The sequence below is a fragment of the Mchenga conophoros genome, linkage group LG4 (assembly GCF_057382185.1).
Source record: "Mchenga conophoros isolate Kocher_MC1m ecotype Shallow Benthic linkage group LG4, M_conophoros_male_GT1.1, whole genome shotgun sequence".
In the NCBI taxonomy this organism is placed as follows: Eukaryota; Metazoa; Chordata; class Actinopteri; order Cichliformes; family Cichlidae; genus Mchenga; species Mchenga conophoros.
Genome location: NC_140529.1, coordinates 12153464 through 12176427, shown reverse-complemented (window position 1 = coordinate 12176427; position 22964 = coordinate 12153464). Strand labels below are relative to the sequence as shown.

The window sequence follows — 22964 nt, the reverse complement described above, 5'->3', positions numbered from 1 at the left end:
TATTCTCATGATCTCGCGATCTCATTCAGAGAGAAACAGTCATTTTAATTGTTTTCTTTAGAGTGAGACCAAATTCTTCCATCAGTGCTGCCTTAATAACATTCTGAGGAGAACTAAAAGGAGGGGACTGCGATCAAACGAGCGCAATCACCACATCGATGTGTCTTGGTCCAATCTGACAGGTCCTATCATCATTACCAACATGGCCCCTTGATCTCAATCAGCCATTGCTTACTGGCTGTGTGCCGCTGCTGCTGCTGGCCTGCCGGGATAATGACTGAGCCGTTTGTCATTGTTACGCAGGGAGAATGAATTCATCATAGTGGGCAGAAAAAGCTCAATTGCAGCCCAGGCTACGAAGGAGGAATAATGGATTCAGTCAGCGGGCTTTATAAGCTTGAATGTGTCATCAACGCACCGGTCACCAGTCAGTTATCATCTCTGTGTGAAGTTTAGGAAACAAAGGGAAAACTTACTGCTCATGCTACTTACATTTTTTTAAAAGCACAGTTATTTTTATGTAATTTAAAAGGGCAGTGGTCATTACTTTGACAGTAGTATATTGATGAAATCAGTGATCATGAATATTTGTGTTAATTTAGATAATAATTGAGTTCAGTAACCATCATTCCTTTGTTCCAGCGACACACTGATGCAGCCTTATTATATTTTAAGGCTCATTTATCATTATGTTATCATTATGTCTTTATCAATTATGTTATTAATGTGCAATATCACTGATCACACTGCACCTATGCTCCTCAGATGGCATGTATGTGTGTGTATATATATATATATATATATATACAGTGGGGCAAAAAAGTATTTAGTCAGCCACCGATTGTGCAAGTTCCCCCACTTGAAATGATGACAGAGGTCAGTAATTTGCACCAGAGGTACACTTCAACTGTGAGAGACAGAATGTGAAAAAAAAAATCCATGAATTCACATGGTAGGATTTGTAAAGAATTTATTTGTAAATTAGGGTGGAAAATAAGTATTTGGTCACCTCAAACAAGGAAAATCTCTGGCTCTCACAGACCTGTAACGTCTTCTGTAAGAAGCTTTTCTGTCCCCCACTCGTTACCTGTATGAATGGCACCTGTTTGAACTCATCATCTGTATAAAAGACACCTGTCCACAGCCTCAAACAGTCAGACTCCAAACTCCGCCATGGCCAAGACCAAAGAGCTTTCGAAGGACACCAGGAAAAGTATTGTAGACCTGCACCAGACTGGGAAGAGTGAATCTACAATAGGCAAGCAGCTTGGTGTGAAAAAATCAACTGTGGGAGCAATCATCAGAAAATGGAAGACATACAAGACCACTGATAATCTCCCTCGATCTGGGGCTCCACGCAAGATCTCATCCCGTGGGGTCAAAATGATCATGAGAACGGTGAGCAAAGATCCCAGAACCACACGGGGGGACCTGGTGAATGACCTGCAGAGAGCTGGGACCAAAGTAACAAAGGTCACCATCAGTAACACACTACAACGGCAGGGAATCAAATCCCGCAGTGCCAGACGTGTTCCGCTGCTGAAGCCAGTGCATGTCCAGGCCCGTCTGAAGTTTGCCAGAGAGCACATGGATGATACAGCAGAGGATTGGGAGAATGTCATGTGGTCAGATGAAACCAAAGTAGAACTTTTTGGTATAAACTCAACTCGTCGTGTTTGGAGGAAGAAGAATACTGAGTTGCATCCCAAGAACACCATACCTACTGTGAAGCATGGGGGTGGAAACATCATGCTATGGGGCTGTTTTTCTGCTAAGGGGACAGGACGACTGATCCGTGTTAAGGACAGAATGAATGGGGCCATGTATCGTGAGATTTTGAGCCAAAACCTCCTTCCATCAGTGAGAACTTTGAAGATGAAACGAGGCTGGGTCTTCCAACATGACAATGATCCAAAACACACCGCCCGGGCAACAAAGGAGTGGCTCCGTAAGAAGCATTTGAAAGTCCTGGAGTGGCCTAGCCAGTCTCCAGACCTCAACCCCATAGAAAATCTGTGGCGGGAGTTGAAAGTCCGTGTTGCTCGGCGACAGCCCCAAAACATCACTGCTCTGGAGAAGATCTGCATGGAGGAATGGGCCAAAATACCAGCTTCTGTGTGTGCAAACCTGGTAAAGACCTATAGTAAACGTTTGACCTCTGTTATTGCCAACAAAGGTTATGTTACAAAGTATTGAGTTGTATTTTTGTTATTGAACAAATACTTATTTTCCACCCTGATTTACGAATAAATTCTTTACAAATCCTACCATGTGGATTCATGGATTTTTTTTTTCACATTCTGTCTCTCACAGTTGAAGTGTACCTCTGGTGCAAATTACTGACCTCTGTTTTTTAGGTGGGGGAACTTGCACAATCGGTGGCTGACTAACTACTTTTTTGCCCCACTGTATATGTATGTATGTTTGTGTATGTATGTGTGGGTGTATCCGTACGCATGTGCATGTATAACTTGTACATATCTTTCTTGTGTAAATGTAAATACCTGTGTTATTTTGTAGATTTACAGAGAGATGCCAAACTGTATTTCATTGTTCTTCTAACAGTGACGATAAAGAGCTATTCTATTCTATTTTAGGGTAGCTGAACCTGATGTGCAAGACACAACAATATATGGAAAGTAAAGTGTCTGGCCTTTTGGGGTTTGATTAAAACCTAAAAGTGAACTTTCTTAAATGGACTGGTTCTTATATAGCGCTTTTTTACTCTTCTGAGCACTCAAAGCGCTTTATACAACTTGTGCATTCACCCATTCACACAAGCACATTTGTCTAAGTGCTTTTTTTAGCTAACATTCACACACATTCATACTCCGATGGATGCATCGGAGAGCAATTTGGGGTTAGTATCTTGCCCAAGGATATTTGGCATGCAGACTAGAGGAAGCCAGGAATCAAACCACCAACCTTCCGATCAGTAGGTGACCTGCTCTACCACCTGAGCTACAGCCACCCCAAAACTTCCTTAGAGAACCACAGGTTCCGGGTTACACAAGTGCATACTACTCCCTCCACAGAACAGCACAATTTGGCTTACAGGCACATGTAAGTCTGCCATTTGAGTACCTGTGAAGCATCCGATTACTCTAAGTGAACACTCAGATGTTGTCATCTTTTCAGAAGTGCACCAGCATCTCACTCTTAACTTTCTCTTCTGGTTACTCAGTTTGGTCTATTCTGTGAAGGGAGTAGCACACACCTGTGTGTGAACTGTTGTTTTCTGCATTTAGTCATTGCTTCTTTAACAAGCACGACAGTTTTCTGCTATACTAAAACAGTTAGGTGATTATAATGATCAAATAAATCACTGATAAATGATGAACACTTCATCATGCCACAGAAACAATGGAGTGTTTGCTACTAAAAATATGCCTCTATATACCTATGTCGATATCTGAGTAAAAGTCATAAATGATTAATGATTCCTTTGATCATCGTCAGTTACAGTCCACATCAGCATTACGTTATATTAGGTGGAAATAGTGTCTTTCTCCTAATGACCCTTAGTTTTTTAATCTAAGAGGAAGTCATTTGTGCCTACGTCAGAGGAAACTGCACTACTACTGTTACTCCAACACAGGTTGTTTTTCCAAGCATTGCAGTCACGATATAGTAATACTGGGTTTGAAAAATAAGGTGGAAATGCAGTATAGCTAAAACTTGGCAAACTCGCCAGAGTAAAATTATACTGTTTTACCACCAAACCACCGTCTTCCAGCGTTAATACCGCTATAAATAATATATTATTAAAGTTATAATTAGTTTATAAAGGCAAACTACTTCTCTAATCGCAATTTTCATTTTATGCTGGTGGCAGTTTGAGTAAGGTACTTCTTCTGAAAGCACACATGACTGAAGGCAAACTGAAACGTCTTTGACCCATATTGTCTGCTTCTGTTGATCCAGAGATAGGCAGTGTGCTTTCCAGTAAACATCAAAGGAACCTTGTCCTTGAAAAAAGCCATTAAATGTCAAGGAATACTTGAGCTCTCGCTCACAACAAATGATTCAGCAGTGCTGTATAATTACTGCGATCTGACTAAGTGGATTTCTGAGAGAAACACTTGCTGGTGCCTTATAATAAAACCCAAAAAACATAACAAAAACAAAACATATTTGCACTTGCAGCTGAAGGCCACAGGAAAGACGGGTGTCAAATCAAACACGCGCAGGTTAATGCTTGTGTACAGAAACAGGAAATGTGAGTGCTTTGTGGTTCTAATTGCACGCTGTCACACATCAATCACAAGCCTTTCTTATAGCCATTTCAGCTGTCCACATCAAGTAAAAGTATTTCATACTCACAAAGAAATCTGCACATGCTCTCTGCAGTAGTTTAACTTTGTGACTGGGGTTCTTAACCGCAGAGTGCTGCTGCTTAACCTGCTCCTGGAAAGAGCTGAGCTGAAGCGTCCTTTAATTTTTAACATCCTTCTCCACGGTGTCCTGTGCTGAACTGATACTAGGGTAGCTGTGAGCCAACCACTCCGAGCTAGACCTGCGGCTCTGACACGACAGCACCCTCCATGACCCACCCCTGACTCCACCCGAGGGCAACTGCTGTGTCCCACAGAGGGAAGTCCTGCTGCTTAATTTGGCAAATCAGAAGTGTAGTAAAACTGGAGTGGAAGTAGAAAGAGCAGCACTTCCCCCCCTGAAAATAATATGACTAAATGCAAATAAGCTGTTTGCAGATGTGGATTGTTTACTAGACTTGGTGCTGATTTTCTAATAGTCCAAATAGAAGGTCTTTAAAAGGCCATGCCAGGCAGCATAGCTTTAAACAAGGATCAAAAGTAAAACGATTCAGTGGATGAACAGCAACTATTTCCATCTTTGACTCTGGTTCAGCTTTTCCACTCACACGACTCCTGGATGCTATCAGCATCTGAGCTGAGATAAAGTCTTTTAATTAACTCTGGCACATCTCTCACTAAATGTAATTAAGCTGTCTCGAACTGTGTATAATGCAAACTGTAGCCTCTAGCATTTTGGGCAATGAGTGGGCATTACCTGGTACACTTTTTTTTGGGGAAATGTGCCTTTTATAAATCTCAACTCTGTGGATGTACCCCAGCAAATTCATCATCAGGCATCAAAAACATTAAGGTAATGTTTGCTATCACAGACGCCACACATACAGCGAGCTTGTAGTGATGGGAGTCAGCTAAAAACACATATGTGCATGCACACAGCAGCTTTCACACAGCAAGCAGGGAAAAGTTGGAAACTCACTTGTAGCTCACTGAGATTGGCCATCATGCCAGCGACAAATGAGATGACTTCTGCTACCGTTTGTCTTACTTTACAGCCCTCGGATCATTGCAGCACCAGTGGATAAATGCAAAGAGTCCAACGTTGGAAGTCCTGTAAAAATAATAATAAGTTTAAAAAAATAATCCGTGTAAAGGCGCAGTCTGATGTGGGGAAGGTGGGTGAATAAAATGCTAACATGGTAACGTCTGGAAAAACGATAGAGAAGCAGGTGGACAGTGGAGAGAGGGGCAGACCATCACCTCCTGGTAGCAGGACGTTAACTCTCGGACTCCGGGCTGCATCACGCAGACAGTGCGGGCTGTCCTGGAGTAGTGTGAGGGAGAGCGCTGCTGCGGGGATCCTTCTCATCGTCAGGGGAGGAAAGCCCTGTGAGGAAACCCAACACCCGCCAGGATTCACTGAAACACCCAGCTCTGCTGCCTGGAGCAAACAGAGGCCATCTTCTCCCCGAAGCGATGCGCTCCGGCTCGGCTCTGCGGGAAGCTGGGAGCCGGTTACTGTTGCTGCTGGGTAGGGAACACAAGCGCTGAAGGAATACAGAGAATATAAAAATGGGACTTCCTGCTCTGACCTTCAAAATAAAATACGCATCGGCGATAACACGCAAGGTGCACGGAATGCAAAAGAAATTTGGTTCTTACAAAACTTTAGGTTAAAATAACCGTGTGGAGACTTTCTATAGCTGCCACACTCACAGTGACATTTGTATAGAAACTGGAGCATACGCACAGAATCGTTTCCAAACCATTAAAACAAGCGTTTATTTATTTTTAACCAACTTACCACAGAACAGGAAGTCAGTAGTCTGAGTACACAGGGAGAATGAATAGTACACATAACAGACCAGTCACACAGGACAGACAGTACTGCATTAAACACTAATGCTGTGCTATACTGATATTTGTGGTACAGATCTGACACCAAGTAAATAAATAGTTAACGCAATAAAATACACCGTTCAGCTTATTGTGTATTTTGAAAACCTGGTATGTTTGTCTCTAAAACACTTAACCTTTCTGCTCCGGGCTATAAATAAAATAGAGGTGACAGTCAACACAAAAAGGCTCAGACATTTTTCACAGTGCGTGTTTAAGTTTTTTATTTTATTTTATTTCCAAAAATAAATGTGTTCAACATAATCCAGTGGGCCACATACCGAAGTTAGAGGATAGAGACAAAGTATCGATCCTACTACGCTAGTATCAATCCGATGCCATTACCAGCGCTGATACCAATACTATCAATATTTGGATCGATTCTCCCACTTCTATTAAACACAGCGGCATAAACACACTAAAGAGGAGATATCACTGTTTGAGCTCTTGTGGGAGCATACGGCATTTATTTCGAATTGTATGTCCCAGTAGTTAATAAATAATCCCCCCATCAAACGCTTTAATTTGGCAGCGAAGTCGTGTGGGATTTTATTTTGAAACCAGCACAGCCTGGATCTGCTGTTATTGCGGACTTCTTTGGTCAGCTTGACGCAGCTGGAAAGAGGCGCAGACCGTTGCGGCAGCCGAGCGCCCTCCTGCTTTCATGTGAGACCTGTTGATCACATTTGAACGCATCACCGTGCTAACCTGGTTGTAGGAACACTAAACTTCATACAGTCAGTGTGTGACTGTATGAAGTGTGGATCTGTTGAATTTGTGCACTGCAGCTTACTGTGTAGGCCTGAGTTAAAATCAACTGATGATGTCTCTTCTTCTTATAAAATCAGTGTAATGGCCCTTTAAGCTGCTATAAAGGAACTATCAGTTCATTTATGTTTATTTATGTATTACCAGTGTATTGCATTCCTTCTCTTCTACAGGATCAAACAGCTCCTGGTGCCATTGCCAAATCATGCCAGAGGGGAAGACTGGGCTGCTTACCCTGAACACTACAGCTGTAGATGAATGATGAATTGCGAATTTGATGTCACTGCAGCAACAATATGACCACTGTGCAGCCAAATCTCCTCAGTCAAGACAGAAGGAAGAAAAACTTTGAACCTCTTTCTTATTCATGCATTACATTATTATGAATGAACCACAATGCACACTTTGTGAGTGAACATTTTTAATCAGGTACCCAAAGAGTACAGTTTTGTATATATGCCGCTTTTTATTTAGGACCAAATAACCAGGCCAGCGTGGTTTTTTATTATTTATGCTGTTCTGTGTGTTTTTCTGCCATGTCAAGCTATGCTGTCAGCTCTCAGAGAATAATGTGACCTCTGACCCTGCATGCTAAAGGATGTTCAACTAGAAAAATTGTAGAGGGTGAAGGCAACAGTGATCCTTGTGGTAATCGTAACACGTGGATCATTATGTCCATATTGTCCTCTATATCTCACTATATTGTCACATACCTGACACAGACGTTGTTAAGGTTAGTTGATGTGTGAGCCGCCACAGCTTATGTTACACACTGTAGCTCATGTTGTGAGGTAGACTTGCTGGATTCAAACCTCGACCTGTTGTTCCAAAGATGCCACTACACCATCCAGCTATGTGTGACATGGTTACTTATTGTGTCATTTCGTGTCATTTCAGAAACCGCTTATGTCATATTAATGGCAGGCATCCTAGAAAAGCGATCACTCCCATCGGGATGCGAAATGGGTTCAGACTATACCAGCAAAACAAAACTCCTATTAAAAAGATAGCAAATATAGTTATTTCTGTTTAGAAGTTAATGAGGTCGTACTGTATGTATTTATTGACATGTTAATCTGCAAACTTACTGAACTTTAGATATGTAGTGAAAAAAAGTGTGATTTTGCATCTGAAATGTAGCTGAGTAGAGGCTACATTTAAAATACAATGGAAACAACTTTAAAGAACTACAAACTATAAAAGGGTTTGATGACACAGCGAGTTCACTCACCTTGGTCTAACAAACCCAACAGACGGCTGAGGGAGACATACAGGGTGAGTGCAGACTGTGTACACCCACACTGTCTTTGTGGATGGATTATGGCTGAGCTCAGAGTGCAGGAGTAGAACTGGATTTTATTTGTGATACAGATTTCTGTATGAACAGACAACTGGTGATATTTGGACCTGGGATTTTTATGGAAAACAATATTTTCCACTAAGCAGTGCAATCATATGTGTAATATGTGCCATCTACAGTGTACACACAGTCTTCAGGTACTGGGTTGGACTCCCTTTTGTTTTCAGAAACACTTCAATACTTCACAGCACAGATTTGTCTGTTGCACTTCCGTGATGTTCCACCTCATCCCAAAGATGCTCCATTGGATTGAGATTTGGTGGCCGTGGAGACTTGTTGTGTTCAAGAAATCAGTTTATGGCGATTTTAGCTTCGTGACACTGTGGTCATAAGAGATGGGCATGGTCAAAAACAATACTAAGTTAGGCTGCAGTGTTTAAACAATGCTTAAATGAAGAAAGCAGCTGGTGAGTGTACATTGAGTTAACCCCTCATTGGCTACCGTACACATGTAACCCCGAGCAAAGGTCCTCTTCTCTTCTGTATGAAAATAATCCGACTCAGTGTTTTTGAGTAGCTGCTTCTCATTTACATCTTTTTTAAAATTGTTTGTTTTTCAAATGACGTGAATTTTAAAACAAGACTATAACCAATTGATTTAAAGCAGTTTTATTTACTATTGAAAGCATAAAAGTTTTGACATTTTATACTTTAAAATGATCTGGAACACTGGCACAACAAAGAAAGCTTCTCCAGTACTAAAGAAGAGGATGACGATCACTCGCACACTGAATATCAAAATACTGAGAATGTAAACAGCAATTTTGTATAGATTCATATGAAATTCAATAGCAAAGGTACACAAAAATATCTGTGTAAAGTGGCTTGAGGCGGAGTAGACTGTACTTTGACAATAAAGGTGCACATATAAGTCTAATCACACATGCACTAGTTAAGCTTGCTTGTATGTTGGTCTTTTCAGAAAAAACAAACTCTTAATGATATGATAGAAAGCAGCATACGACAGCAGAGGCCACATAACACATGCATAGTCCAGCTGTAGTACAAATATTTTTGGAAAACTATATTCTGTATGCACTTTGAAATATAATCTGCTTTTTACAATATTCATTTAGGATACTTCAGAATCATATAAACGGGCACTTTGCTTACAGTAGCAGTAGATAAAGGAAAAGCCTATTAGCTATAACACAAATTAAATGATGTCACTGCAAGAGATTCACAGGCTGTGTAAGTGGAAGAATGGGTCAGTGTGCCACACGTGCTGTCAACAGGTGGCAGTGTTTCTTCACTTCGATCATCCCAGACAGACATCACCTACCTTGTGCAGACACAAAGAGAAACACAGGTGCTTTTTTTCTCTTCACTCAACACATTTAAATATCAGACAGGCTGCTATGTTCTCATTACCTGACTGATACAAGTAAACACCTCTTTTAAAAAATATGATAACAAAGGGAAATATATAGAAACTCTTCACAGACTATATTAATATACTTAATAAAAGAAATATAGAGGTTGGTACTTGGCCTGCCCTCCACCCTCCAATCCCCACAGCCTCAGAGTGGGTGCATTGTCTCATCTCCGCATCTCCTCTTCTTCTCCCCCCACCATGATGTCATCTGTAACCTCGGAGACTCCCTGAACACTGGGTGACCCAGGAAATGAGGTTATAACTTCGGAATGTGTGAGGGGGGACAACTCTTCCCCCCGCCAACCAGCCCTGCACCCTTGTACGCCTTCCCTCACCCCTCACAGCAGAACAAGGAGCGCCCTTCTTCTCCTTAACGCCTCCCTCTTCCTCCGTGACTGACAGCTCTATTAAGTCCATGAAAACCTGCTTGTCGAGTATAGTCACAGTAACACTGAGCAGAGACTGGTGTTTGTAGGGGGACACAATACACCGATTTAGGTATTTCACTATGGGGATTTGGGGAGATGTAAAAGCCCAGAAAAAATATTCATCTATCAACAGTACTGGCTATGTAACACAACACTACTTACCTGTATAAATACTTTGGCAAAGACCATAACAGCGAATAAACAACGGTAGAAAACCAGTGCAATTTGTCATAGCTCAGTCTCTCGTTTGAGAGAGCGACCAGTGTTTGGTCTAGATACAAAAGAGACAACAACGTGGAGCGCTGCACCCACACGACACAAGAGACAACAGGGCTGCTAAAGTAGATCCAGCGCATTTCAGAGTAAGACAGCTGAGGACAGATGTTAAGTGCTTCTGGTAAGGAGAACATGCTCTAATGTGAGGCGACAGTATGACAGTATGCATGTCTGGGTTACAGTAATCAATTACATGGGGTCATCTACAGCGAATATGTTCTACTACAAGTAATGACATCTGTTGAAGACCAGGTTGGTATGGTCTTATGGTTAAATCAAGTATCCGGCTTAACCGTAAAATTCTCGTATGGCTTCATTAACGATGGCACATTAAATTAAGCAGATCAGATCTGTGAGAGGAGTTCAGTCGTATGATGCACGCTGCTCATGAATAACAGCGTGAGATTTTGGCACAGCATTAGACGAGTAGATCAATATCACCCTTTTGGCTCTGGTGTGTGGCTGTATGTAGAAAATGCTTCCTGCAGCTCTCCTATTTGTGTTCCAAGCCCCTCCCATCGGTGAACCTCATCACATGAACTCAGAGCCTCCAGAAATCCACACCAAATCCTGGTGTCAGCAGTTCATCACACAGGAGGGGACCGTTTAACCCCATCAAATAAAGGTCAGTTGTCGTCTTTGTGCTTTGCTTCCATACAGATTTATTTGTGAGCTTATTTGGATACATTTCCCTCCATCTTTGCCAGTAGATTTCAATTTCTTAGAATAACTGTGGCTCGACTGAGCTGAACAGCAGTGAGAGTCGTATCAATCTTCTCACCTAACCCTGTGCCAAAAATTAAAAACAGATATTCATAAATATGTGAAACTGTTCCTCGCACCGATTTATTGATGTACTTCTCCGCCTCCCTTGTTCAGTGATGGGTCTCCACCTCGACCACAGTCCAGTCACTGATTGGGGAGCTGCCCTGGCTGTCTGGGGAGTAGCTGCTGACAGATGTGACTGTAGCGGTAGGAGGGCTGAACTGGGGAAACAAACTGGGCCACATGCTGCTCTCCAGGGGGCTTAGGGTGCCCCCGGTCCCCACAGGGAGGAGGAGGAGCGGAGGGCAGTCTGTATCACCAGACAGCACCATGGTCTGGTTGATGAGCTGCTGGACCATGTCCACCTTCTTATTCCATTCCAGTTCTTGTGGGGGCACCGGGCGCAGGTGCTGCTGCCGGTGGGGGGACCGCCCCCTCCTTCTCACCTCCCCTCTGGCTTCGTCCTCCTCGTCGCTGGTTTCCATGGCTTCGTAGATGGTGCAGAGCCCCGAGGAAGGGGAGAGCATCACTCCGGTCGGGCTCCTCCTGAGCTGCTGTTGCTGCTGGATCTGTTTCTGCTGCATGCGGTACTGCTGCTCCAGCTCCAGCTGCCACTGCAGGACCTGCCTGCGGTGGCGGTGCTCCTGCTGTTGCTGCTGCAGCTGCAGCTGGAGGAGCTCCCTGCGCTGCTTCTCCAGCTGCTTCTGTTGCTCCAGCCTCAGACGCTCTTCCTCCAGCCACTGCCTCTTCTGCCTCTCCTGCATCTCCCTCAGCTTTTCTTGGTGTTGCTCCAGCCTCTTCAGCTGTTCTCCGCCAGCGTGACCATCAGCAGCAGCAACGGTCAAAGATGGAGGGGGAGCAATTTTGGCAAAATGGGCAGCAAGAGTCGGATCAATGGGCCTCCTGTTGCCCGGGACCATTGCCAAGTAGTGACCATTCGCTATGGGAGCTGCAGCAGTGTGGTTCTGGTTCTGGTTGTCTTCCTGTGAGTGTTTTTGCCATCTGTGAGCTTCATCCACTTCATATCTCTTCCAATCTCCTGTGGGACAGTCAAGATCACTTGGTGCATCCGTTATAGATGCATGCATCAAACAGAACGGGTGGTACAACAAGGGGCCAGGAAGGAGGAGAGATCTGACACAAATGCAAAAAGGTGTAACAAAAAAAAAGGAACAAAAAACAAGGGAAGGGGCTTCCAAAATAAAAGCGATAGAGGATGCTGAATACCGCAGCTACAAACCGGTACAATGAAACACATCACACAACACTCAGTGCAACATGTTTCCTCTAATGTCACACCTTTGTTTCATATAGGACCACTCGGTTGAGTAGTCTGCACCAAAATCCCAGTCTCACATTTGAGGTGTCATTCTCAGGAACATGATGTCTGTCATGCAGGACAGTGGTCATATATGTGATTCACAGTAGAGTACAGACAACGGGCACATGGGATAGAACTGATAAAAAATATAATCACAGGAAGTTGATCATATCAAGATAATGTGTGGTTTTAATCATGTGGAAAAGTAACTTCAGTGTACGGTAGAAGAAACGGTATAATCACTGAAGTATAATCACCAAGTCAGGGAAGCACAAACCTGAATCAAGTCGTTCATGGTCTCATGAATGTAAATTTAGTGTTTAGGAAATGACAAAAGCTGGTATTTTAGAGACATCTAAGCTACAGCTGTGTCAGTGTGTGTGCTGTGGGGTATGTTCCGGTCAGGGTTTCAAGGAAGAGCACGAGGCCAGACCAGAGAGGAGATGGTACTATTTATATCTGCATATGTAGCGAACGAGGATGCAGATTCACCTCATGCCCTTCTGCGCATCTGATTGGCTAAACTCAAACAGGACCTGCATTTTAAGCAGCACGAGTCATCCAACTGTTTTATACCTGCAAGCTTCTTTGCAGCCCACCTCCATTCCACCTCCCCAGTTTATATCACGGCTGACTTAATGTCATGTTCATCATAAGTGGTTTTTCTGGAGGTGGGGGGCTTCTTGGCATGTATGTAAATAAAGAGCAGAGACGCCCCCCCGTTGTGCATTACTGCAGGAGGGAGAATAATCAGAAATGATGCTAAATGTGTTCTGTACAGTTTTTGAGCACTGGTAGCCCGATGAATTCATGCCTGGGCCCCTTTATCTTTGTGAAACAATGGGTACAATCTGCTACTACAGCTGTGACAACTGATGGTGGCAATGTGACAAGAAGTGTAGCAATGTGCTTGTGCAAAGACGAGGAGGAAGAGGAACTTTAAGCGATCTTCTTAAATGCTTGTTTGTACTGTAGGAGTCCCATTAAGCTGACCTTCTTCTGATTGGCTGCTGCTTTTCGGTGGGGCTTCTGTGCCAAGTCAGAGCTGTAAGCCTGACGTGAACATATTAAGGTCATATTAAGGAAAAGTATATTTTGAGGTTATTATACAGCTCTAGGAGTAGAAAACTATCTGAAACAGAGTATTTAGAATGCTTCTACTGACCATACTTAATACTGTGGCCATGTTTAATGTGAACATCCACCAGTGTGTGACAGTGTGTATGTGACGGAAAATCATAATAGATCCATTTAAATGTTTTTGAGGTGTGACAAATGCGTCTCTCACAGAACAGCTTTGTTTGTTTACAAGAACTTTAAGTGAGAGAGAGTGTCAGAGAGAGAGTGCGCTGAACATTGTGTTGGCGGATCTGAAAAGTTGACAAAGGTGTAAGCGTGCTGAAGATCTTGGATCGCCTTTTTACTTTGACCAAAATTCCATCTAGACACAACACCATTGAACAATGGCCACATCACTTCCTGTTTAACAGCAGTTCCCATGGCGAAGAATAAGAGACGCCACTTGGGAAATACTGTTGCATAAACACACACACACACACACACACACACACACACACACACACACACACACACACACACACAAACACAAGGAGACGAGTTCAGACATGCTCGGATCCATAGGGAAAAAAGGAAACAGGAACAAAAATGCCTTGCAATGATGTTTTAATGGAATTTTGAAAGATAACCTAATGTGAACCATTCATTTCTGAACATCATGTCTAGTGTAGAATTGTTGCAAATTTCCAGGTAGTACAGAGTCTTTGTTAATTAAACATGCAATATACTGTTGAAATAGTAAACCAAACGCCCACTATGAAAAGGTTTCAGAGAGTGTAAAGCTGTGATGTGGAGCTTATGTAGCGTCTCATCACGAATAAAAAGGCTAGCCGTTAGTCTCTTCTTGGAACACAAATGATCTGCTAACTGAGGCTCGAAGCTTGAAGCCACTTAACCAAACGCCTGAAACACATACCGTACGTGACTGCACGTTATATACCTTAACAACCTATGCAAAGAGCAGTAGAACCTCTTGAAGCACACATTAAAAGCGTCACCAACTGCAATCTATTGACCGCCCCCCCCGCACACACACCTACTTCAACTAATCCGTAACGGCAAAATGAAACCTGCTGTGTTAATATCTAGCCTTTATTTTGATAGCTAAAAGTCTTGAAAGCAGAAGACAAACAAATAAAAGAAAAAAGCAACTATCGCTATGGTGCTGTTGAACATGGAGTGTGTGTACACAGGGAAGGGGAGGACCAGGTTTTAACAGAAACCAAAACAAAACAAAAAACCCCAAAAAATAAGCAAATACAAAACAACAACAAAAATCATTGACATTTGATTGGTAAAAACAGTAGGATAAATACACAATGAGTCCATATTATTCCGTCTGTGTGTTGTCTTTTTTTTTTTTCCTTTTCCTTTTTTCGGTTTAAAAGCTCAGTCACATTGGACCAATCAGTCAATACCCCATCAGGGGCTACAGAATAAGCAGGGTTACTTAAAAAGAACATCCTACTAGAAAAATGGAGTTAAGCCATACACTCATAACCGTGACCATAACAGTATGAAAGAGGGAGGCTTCATTTAAAAATTGCTACAGTCATTTTTTTTCCTTCTCCTTTGTTCATTTTTTTAAAATCTTTTTTCCTACAATCTTGCTCTCCTTTTTTTTTCTTCTTCTAACCATCTAACCCAATTGGAGAGAAAACAAAAGAAGAAAACAGGTAAAAGGGGGAGGGTTGCAGGGAAAAGGTGCATTCCGGGGGGTAACAGGAGGGACTTATACGTTACCTGCCAGAAAACTATCAGTCTTATCAGATATGGTAGAGTAGTAGGATGCCTGGTTGTCGCCGGTGCCTCCAGATTCCTCGGCCTCGACTGGATCGATGTCCTTCAGCTGGTCTGCTGCAATCTTCCCTCCCAGCATGTAGTGGTGGTCATCTAGACTGGGATGGTTGTCCTCCGGGTGACCCAAAGGCATCAGATCCACAGATCTGCCCAGCAGGTCCTCTGCAAGGGCAGAGGTGGCAGCTGGTGGCAGCGTCAGCTCCTTGATGAGGGAGGGGTCTTTGGCCTCCTCTGGCAGCTGCTCCTCATTTTCCAAGGAGAAGATTCCAGGGCTCTTCCCGCAGCTCTCAGCCATGGAGTGGGCGTTGGAGTTGGATGTAGTGCAGTCGAAGCCGTAAGACGCTACAGAATTGGCTGACTGAGGGGTGGCCCCGCCCCCATCCTCCTCACCCTCCCCAGCTGGTGTGTCCCCAGCCTCTTCGTCCTCCTCGAGAGCGGGCAGGCTACACGTCTGAGGAGGACTCTCAAACCCGGCACTTTCATCTACCATCATGGGTGCTTCAGGGTCATTTATTTGCATCTCCCCTTCTGTATCGCTGGCCTCGTCTCCCGAGGTGGAAGGGGAAGAAGGGGCGGATGCAGGAGCAGTTGGGGGTCCGGTGCCCAGGACCTCGTCGGCGGGGAGCGTCTCGGCTTCCTCCTCTTCTCCGTCGCCTTTTTCTAAGTGAATACCGAGATCCTGCTCCATGTCAGGCTGAACCGAAGCAGGCACTGGGGTCTGCTGCTTGTCAGAGCGGGACTCGACTCCAGAGCTGCTGTCATAGTCACGGAGTTCCTCTGGTGTGCTTGTCTCGCTGCTGCTCTGGGCTGCCAGAGCCGTGCCGCTTAGAGTGCTGGACTGGGACATGCCTACAGGTGGGGCAGCAAGTAGGGTGGGAGCCTCTGCAAGAACTGAGCCCTTCGTCTCCTCATATGATGACTGATGAAGGTTGGTTTCTTGCTCCATCTCAGGAGCAAAGGATGGGGCGCTGACGTCCAAACATGCCTGGGCAGGAGACTGGGTGGGCGCTTCAGACTCAGCAGCACCGTGGTCGGACACAGGGCTGGGGGAGGAGACGGAGAGCAGTGAGGCTGGCTGAGCCCAGGTATCACAGAAGGGGTTGGTCTGGCCCCAGGAGGATGCAGGGATGGAGGGCGGAGGACCCGATTGATTGAGGTTATCTAAATGTGCCTCCTCATTAAAGTCATCCTCATTCTCACAGCTCTCCATCACTCCTTCACTGCGCATTTCCACGTCTTCATCCTCTTCCTCATCTTGCCCTTGCTCCTGGAAAACTTTATGGTGTTCGTCTACCCTCTCAGAGCTCAAATCCATATCGTCCACCCGCTCATCCTCATCATCCTCGTCCTCTTCTTCATTGGCTAGGGTTTCCACATTGGGAGAACCCATGAGGTTACCATCTCCCTCAGAACCACGGAGGCTAGTGTCAACCAGGGCATCTGAACTCTGGGTGCCCTCTAGAATTGCGGTATGCTGGGTGCTACTAAGGTCTGAGACCCCCTGCTGTCGGCTGCTGGTGCAGCTGCTCACATCCTCGGAGTCCATCCCAGACAGCAAGTCGTCACCGTGCCACCCTGTTGAACCTCCAAAGGCAGAGGAGCGCACTTGGAAGTCGTCAGAGGGCTGAGACGTGCTCATGTCAGTGATCAAAGACGAAGGCTGATAGCCCAGTCTCCTTTGTTCTTCATCATCATCATCCTCTTCCTCATCATCATCCTCGTTGATTTCCTCATCAGCCTTTTCCACGGCCTCCTCCTTTTCATGAGGAGAGATCAGGCCTCTGGGGCTGAAATCATCCAGAGGGGAGGCACCCAATAAGTGAGGTTGCACTGTGTTATTAAAGGCCTCGGGAGCTGCGGGGGTATGCATAAACAAGTTTTCCTTCTCTTCTTCTTCCTGCTCTTCGTCCTCTTCCTCCTCTTGTGTCTCCTGAGCCTCAAACTGCTGGCACTGTTCCTCTTCTCTCTGGAAGTTCATCATACTGCTTGGGCTTTGGTTTATGTTCCAGGGATCAGAGTGGACATGGGTGCCCAGGAGAGAGTAGGCATTCTGTTGGTCTCTGACAGGAGAAGCAGGGCCTTGTGGGGAACAAGGAGGAGACATGACTGTAGTACCCAGGGAGTCGTTGGCAGGCTCCTCAAATTTGAAAGGATCTATCTGTGCAGGGAGCTGAACACCACACACTGCTTCATGGACCGGTTCTGCCTCCTCCTCTGCTGGTGGATCAGACAGGAGATCTACAGATGCCTCGGGGGATGGTTCTTCTTCTTGATGTGAAATTAGTTCTTGTACAGGTTCTGGTGTTGGTTCTCTTACGGGCTCTGGTGAAGGTTCCCTGACAGGCTCTGGAGTAAGTTCTCTTACAGGTTCTGGTGTAGGTTCCCTAACAGGTTCTGGTGTGGGTTCTCTTGCAGGTTCTGGTGTAGGTTCCCTGACAGGCTCTGGTGTGGGTTCTCTTGCAGGTTCTGGTGTGGGTTCCCTAACAGGTTCTGGTGTGGGTTCTCTTGCAGGTTCTGGTGTAGGTTCCCTGACAGGCTCTGGTGTGGGTTCTCTTACAGATACTGGAGTGGGTTCCCTAACAGGCTCTGGTGTGGGTTCTCTTGCAGGTTCTAGTGTAGGTTCCCTGACAGGCTCTGGTGTGGGTTCTCTTACAGATACTGGAGTGGATTCCCTGACAGGCTCTGGTGTGGGTTCTCTTGCAGGTTCTGGTGTAGGTTCCCTGGCGGGTTCTGGTATGGATTCCCGTGCGGGTTCTAGTTTTGGTTCACAAACTGATTCAGCCACTGGTGCACAGACTAGTTCTGGTTCTGGTGTGAGCTCTGCTGATTTTTCTTCAGGAGTTGTAATGGATGGCTCCACAGCTAGTTCTGCAGGAGGCTCTGGTTGTTCTGGCACAGCAATAACAGCTGCTGTGGCAGCAATTGCTGCTGCAGCAGCTACAGCTGCGGCAACTTCCTTTTCAGGTTCAGCGGCTGTGGCAGCTTTAGGGGCGCGTTTAACAGGAGTTGGTGTGCTGCTTCCCACAGTTTTCTTGGGGCTGGAGGTCTTGGTTTTGGAGCCAGGAGTCTTAGCTGGTGTAGGCTTGCTCTCTTGTGTTTTGGGGCGGTTAGGTGTTTTGGTGTCTGCTGGCTTGTTAGTAGCAGGCTTTTTGGCAGTGACCTCTGATTTTGAAGCGGACTTGGAAGTCTCGGATTTTGCCGACTTCGTTGTAGAAGAAGGGCGAGTAAGGGGGGAGTCTGCAGGCTTTTTGGCTGCTGGCGTGGAGGGTTTGGTGACATCTAGAAAAAACGCACAAAAGCACACAAGGGGTGGTTTAACAATGTGATATTGTAGAAAATTAAAACACATCATTGATGATTAAACCCACAGTGTAATGTTTAACACATTTGCATAATGTACAGTCAAGACCCAGAAGAAAAAACCTTAGAAGGGTTGTGTCAGGAAGAATATCCCCTATAAAAATCTGCTAAATCAAACAGGTGGATCCATCTGCTATGGCAACCCCTTGTAAACAGGAAGCAGACAAACAACGTTTTATTGATCCCTTCAAAGTCACCACTGAGTTTTCTGTAGTTAACACTGTAATCAGGCCAAATATATGGAATATAAAATTGAAATTAATTAATTTATTCATTTATTGTGAGATCTCAGACCCATAAAACACATATCAGTCTTACACATAATTATAACATACTAGAGCGGGCAGACATAAACACATTTTATGTTTTAATGTTTTATTTTTACATCCATCTGAGGAAATGATGTGATCACTTTACTTTGGACAACACTTCACTCCTGTTTTTAAAGTTCAGCCACTGCTCACCAGCCTGTTTTGTCACAGGAGGGCAGACTGTACAGGTTGCTGTGACGAGTATCAGTGTCTCTGATCCTGTTTCAAAGCCAGAATTCAATGTCTTGTTTTGCTCTAGAGTTCTGCTGGAGGGCCACTCTAACCAGACTGGTGCTGCTTGGAGTCTGTCCACAGGATGAGGAATATTTTGCAGTGGCCGCTCCATTCCTGATAATTACAGTCTGTACGGTACAATTTACTTATTTATTTAAGACTAAGAAGTGTGACGCCTTTCATGTGCATGCATATGTGTGTAGTTAAAATGTACTCCTACAGTACTTCTCTATCTCCACTCCATGATATGTTAACAGATGATCTCCTACCACTCTTACACCGATGACATCCAGCTGTACCTTCGATTTAAAACCTGGTGATCAGACTTGTGGATGCCTAAAGTGGCAGTGACAATGTCATGCATTTGACCCAAAACATGAATGAAGTCTTAATATTCAGCTCTGCTACTGCTCCAAAACCTCTTTGTCTTTGGTTTAAAAGGCACAGCTGCCAGTGGTGGGCTGACAGCTGATGCTAACAGTAGTTGTATTGTTCATTTTCTCTTTGTGGTTATTTATTTTCCCTTTTGTCCCAGTAACACAGACAAAGACCTTTAACACACCATCCCTGAATAAACACTCATTCAGAAGTCCATTTTCCCAGCGCACAGCAGGGAAACACAGGTGTTACTAATGACGTTAATTAACGCTCATCTGTATTTAGTGCAGAGCTTTTATCAAAACGATTATTCACCCCTGTGTTTACCTACTAGTGCATGGAAAACGTTTGTCAGAAACATCATCTCGACTCTTGTTTTGTTACAGGTAGTCCTATTTCCTCTGCAGCTGGTGCAAAATGCGACGAGCAGGCTTCTGTACAGACTAGCACCCCATCACAACTTTTCCAGATCTGCTTTTTCATTCATTTATTTATTTATTTTTAATCAAGGGGTGTCAGTTGTTAGCCCAAAACTATGGAAGTACCCATCATCCACAGCTTTATTCATCACTGGCATCTTAAAAACATCTCTTTTTCTTTTGTGTTACTAGTCATAATACTTGCTATTAATTGGTATCAAATGCTATTGTGTTTCTTTTCTCATTTCTTTTTCCTTACCTTTTTTCACAAGGGTTGTGGTTTTGGATGTTTGAGATGGAGGTTTGCCACCAGAGGGGGTAGTGGAGGTTGGTTTGGGGGTAGCCGGCTTGGCGGCGGCAGAGGGAGTTTTAGGAGTGGCAGGTTTGGTTGTAGCAGGGGAGCTCTTGGCGTTGCTGCTAGTAGGTGGCCGAGATGAGCCCGTGGCAGGACGAGGGGATGAAGTTGTGCCGGTTGTAGGCCTGAAGAGACATAACAGAGAAGAAGGGTTAGCAAATACTAAGCTGCACTACACAATATGTCCAAATCACGAATGAGACCGACAGTGAAATGAATTTAACAGACAGTGAATCCCCTGGTTACAGAACTCAAGGAATGGAGATTAACTGAAAGTGACTCAAGCATTTGAGTTTTTAAAGTCACCCACATCTTGGGGCAAACATCAAGTCTCACCCTGACTGTGTGCTGATCAACCCTGTGCTCCGAGTGCTTCAGAACGGCTCTGACAGCGAGCAAGAGCTTGACATGTCAGCAGCAGACACTTCTACTGCTAAAGGGTACTTAAGAAAGAGCACACACAAGCAACAATGCTTGCATAGCTCACAACACTAACATTAAACATACATAATATTAATAATGAAAGCAATATATAATGGCTGATTTGCAATCTTTCTAGACAACAAAGGCTAGCCATCTATTTTAAAAATGAAGTGCAGAGTAGTGCAAACATCTTCTGTAATAATAAATTAAAGCATGTGCAAATAGCCAACGCACTGACCTGATTAGCTGTTGCAGCAACGCTAAATTCAATGAGTCAACGGGTTCACATAAGGTAGACACCTATTGAGACTTACCTCTTAAGGACAGGAGGGTAGACATGAATGATTCAGAGGTGCCTGAGTACTGATTTAAAAGCCTTTACATTAGTTCCCTGTCAGTTTTTGTAAGGATTTTCAAAAGGCACACTAGTAATGCACCATCAGGGCAGCCCCTGAGGTGCTTTGGCACAAATTCATTTCATTTGTTTTTATTTTTTTTTTATAGATGCAGGACAAAAACTTTGGAGCAGTCAGAAAACACGTGACACCAACCTAAAAGTGCCAATTAACCCTCTCCAGGCAGACGTTGCAGATTACCCCACATACATATTTTATGAGTTTCTTTTACTCAGAAGTACCACTGGACTAGTATGAAAGCAAACTTTGACTCCAAGTCCATGACAAACTCCTCCAGGGACAATCAAGTTGTTGAAGGTGAGTCAGAGCGGCCCCAGAGAGGCACACTGACCCCAGTTGATCCCTCCTTGCCCACTTCCCTCCTCACATGGGGGTGATTCTTTGGGGCAGCGTGCGTCAGCTCTGCCTGCTCTGGCTCTCCTGGCCTAGATGCTGGCTCCTATGTCACGTCTGAGCGAAGTAACCTACATCTAGTAGTCCTGACAGGGCTGTGGTGTGCAGTCTCTCGGGCCCACGCTACACTAACTGCCTGTTTCTAAATAAAGAATTGAGTTAATACTGGCAGAAAGAGAACAGGCAGCGGGAGGGAGGTGGAGGGAGAGTGAAGATGCCTGGGACCATGTTAATCTTTAATACTGAAAGGAGAACAAATATAACTCTTCCAAATCCAGCAGCACCAGCACCACCCCTCCCCTCAGCTGGAAGCACGGGCTATGTTAAAGGCACGCTCACTTCATAAAGGCGAGGAAGTAGCGTGTGCTATTCACAGCCTGGCAAATGTACGGGAATACAGTGTGGCAACATGAAATGAGAGTGAAAACCTGATAAGGGTGTGGTGAACTCAGAGGTTTAAAGAAGCTTTTGCAGTTGATTCACATCATGCAAGCTCTGGGGCAGTGAAGGTGTGTTACTAATAGTGAGGCTGCTGGATCATGTCAGGATCGTGCTGATCATTCTGAGCTGTGATTCATTGTTTTAGCATGTCTGACGCCGACTGTTTTCTGCTAAATCTGGGAGTTAATGTTGCTCACGTTCTAGTGCGTTTGCTGTGAATTTTGCTATGGAGGCAGCGTAAAAGCCACATCTCAACTGTAAAATCCCAGTTTAGTGAGTAAGATACTAAGATTTTAAGCTCTCAAATTTAGAATCTGTTCTTCAGGACAAAAAAAAGATGATGTCTGAATTAGAGAGTGAAAGATGGGAATTACAGGGAAAAGAGAATGGGGAGAATTAAGAGATAGAGACTGGCATTAGAGATGAAGTATGCTAATGGGATATTCAGAGAGAGCATTCATAGTAATCTGCCTGATAAAAGGAATGTGGATAATCCAAAAAGGCAGGAGGACTTTAAAGAGCGCTGGAAATTAACCAGGTCACTGAAAAAGAAGGAGGCGCGACGGAGATGGAGACAGAGACAGTGAAGGAGATTTCTGTTGAGTTGTAATGCGTATCTACTGGCTCTCAGTCCAATTTACTTGGATCAGTATTTCTTTACTTGTGTTTATGTTCTTTTGTTCTTGCACTGGTTTTGATTATTTATTACCATGATTTCCTTCCTCATTGTTAAACATGGCCGTCTCCACATCCACAGTATTGTAAGACTCCATCTCACAGTAGAATTAGATCTTGTGTGTTCCAAGATTAGTTTACCACAACTTGGCTTGTGGTGACGAAGCCTAAACACGGTGATGTTTGCTTCTGTAATTAAGCTCTCTTGTCAGCCAAATG

At 44.3% G+C, this 22964-nt stretch overlaps 2 protein-coding genes across 6 annotated transcripts in view; both read right to left on the bottom strand.

The window, feature by feature from the left end:
- pkn1b (protein kinase N1b) overlaps window positions 1-5792 on the bottom strand; it is a 47747-nt gene extending 41955 nt beyond the window's left edge. Inside the window, exons 1-2 of one of the 3 annotated variants that reach the window (XM_085270354.1) lie at window positions 5471-5792; window positions 5254-5385 (exon numbers count right to left, since the gene is read on the bottom strand). In XM_085270354.1, coding sequence (XP_085126480.1) covers window positions 5254-5280 — 27 coding nt within the window. In that variant the 5' untranslated portion in view covers window positions 5281-5385; window positions 5471-5792. Of the gene's footprint in view, window positions 1-5253 lie in introns of all 3 variants that reach the window. The other 2 variants (XM_085270353.1, XM_085270352.1) reach the window with 2 other exon arrangements.
- Window positions 5793-8897: 3105 nt separating this feature from the next.
- prr36b (proline rich 36b) overlaps window positions 8898-22964 on the bottom strand; it is a 39254-nt gene continuing 25187 nt past the window's right edge. For all 3 annotated transcript variants that reach the window (XM_085270346.1, XM_085270348.1, XM_085270349.1), the window contains exons 4-6: window positions 20302-20522; window positions 15284-18619; window positions 8898-12181 (exon numbers count right to left, since the gene is read on the bottom strand). In XM_085270346.1, the coding sequence (XP_085126472.1) occupies window positions 11253-12181; window positions 15284-18619; window positions 20302-20522 (4486 nt within the window). In that variant the 3' untranslated portion in view covers window positions 8898-11252. The remainder of the gene's footprint in view (window positions 12182-15283; window positions 18620-20301; window positions 20523-22964) is intronic.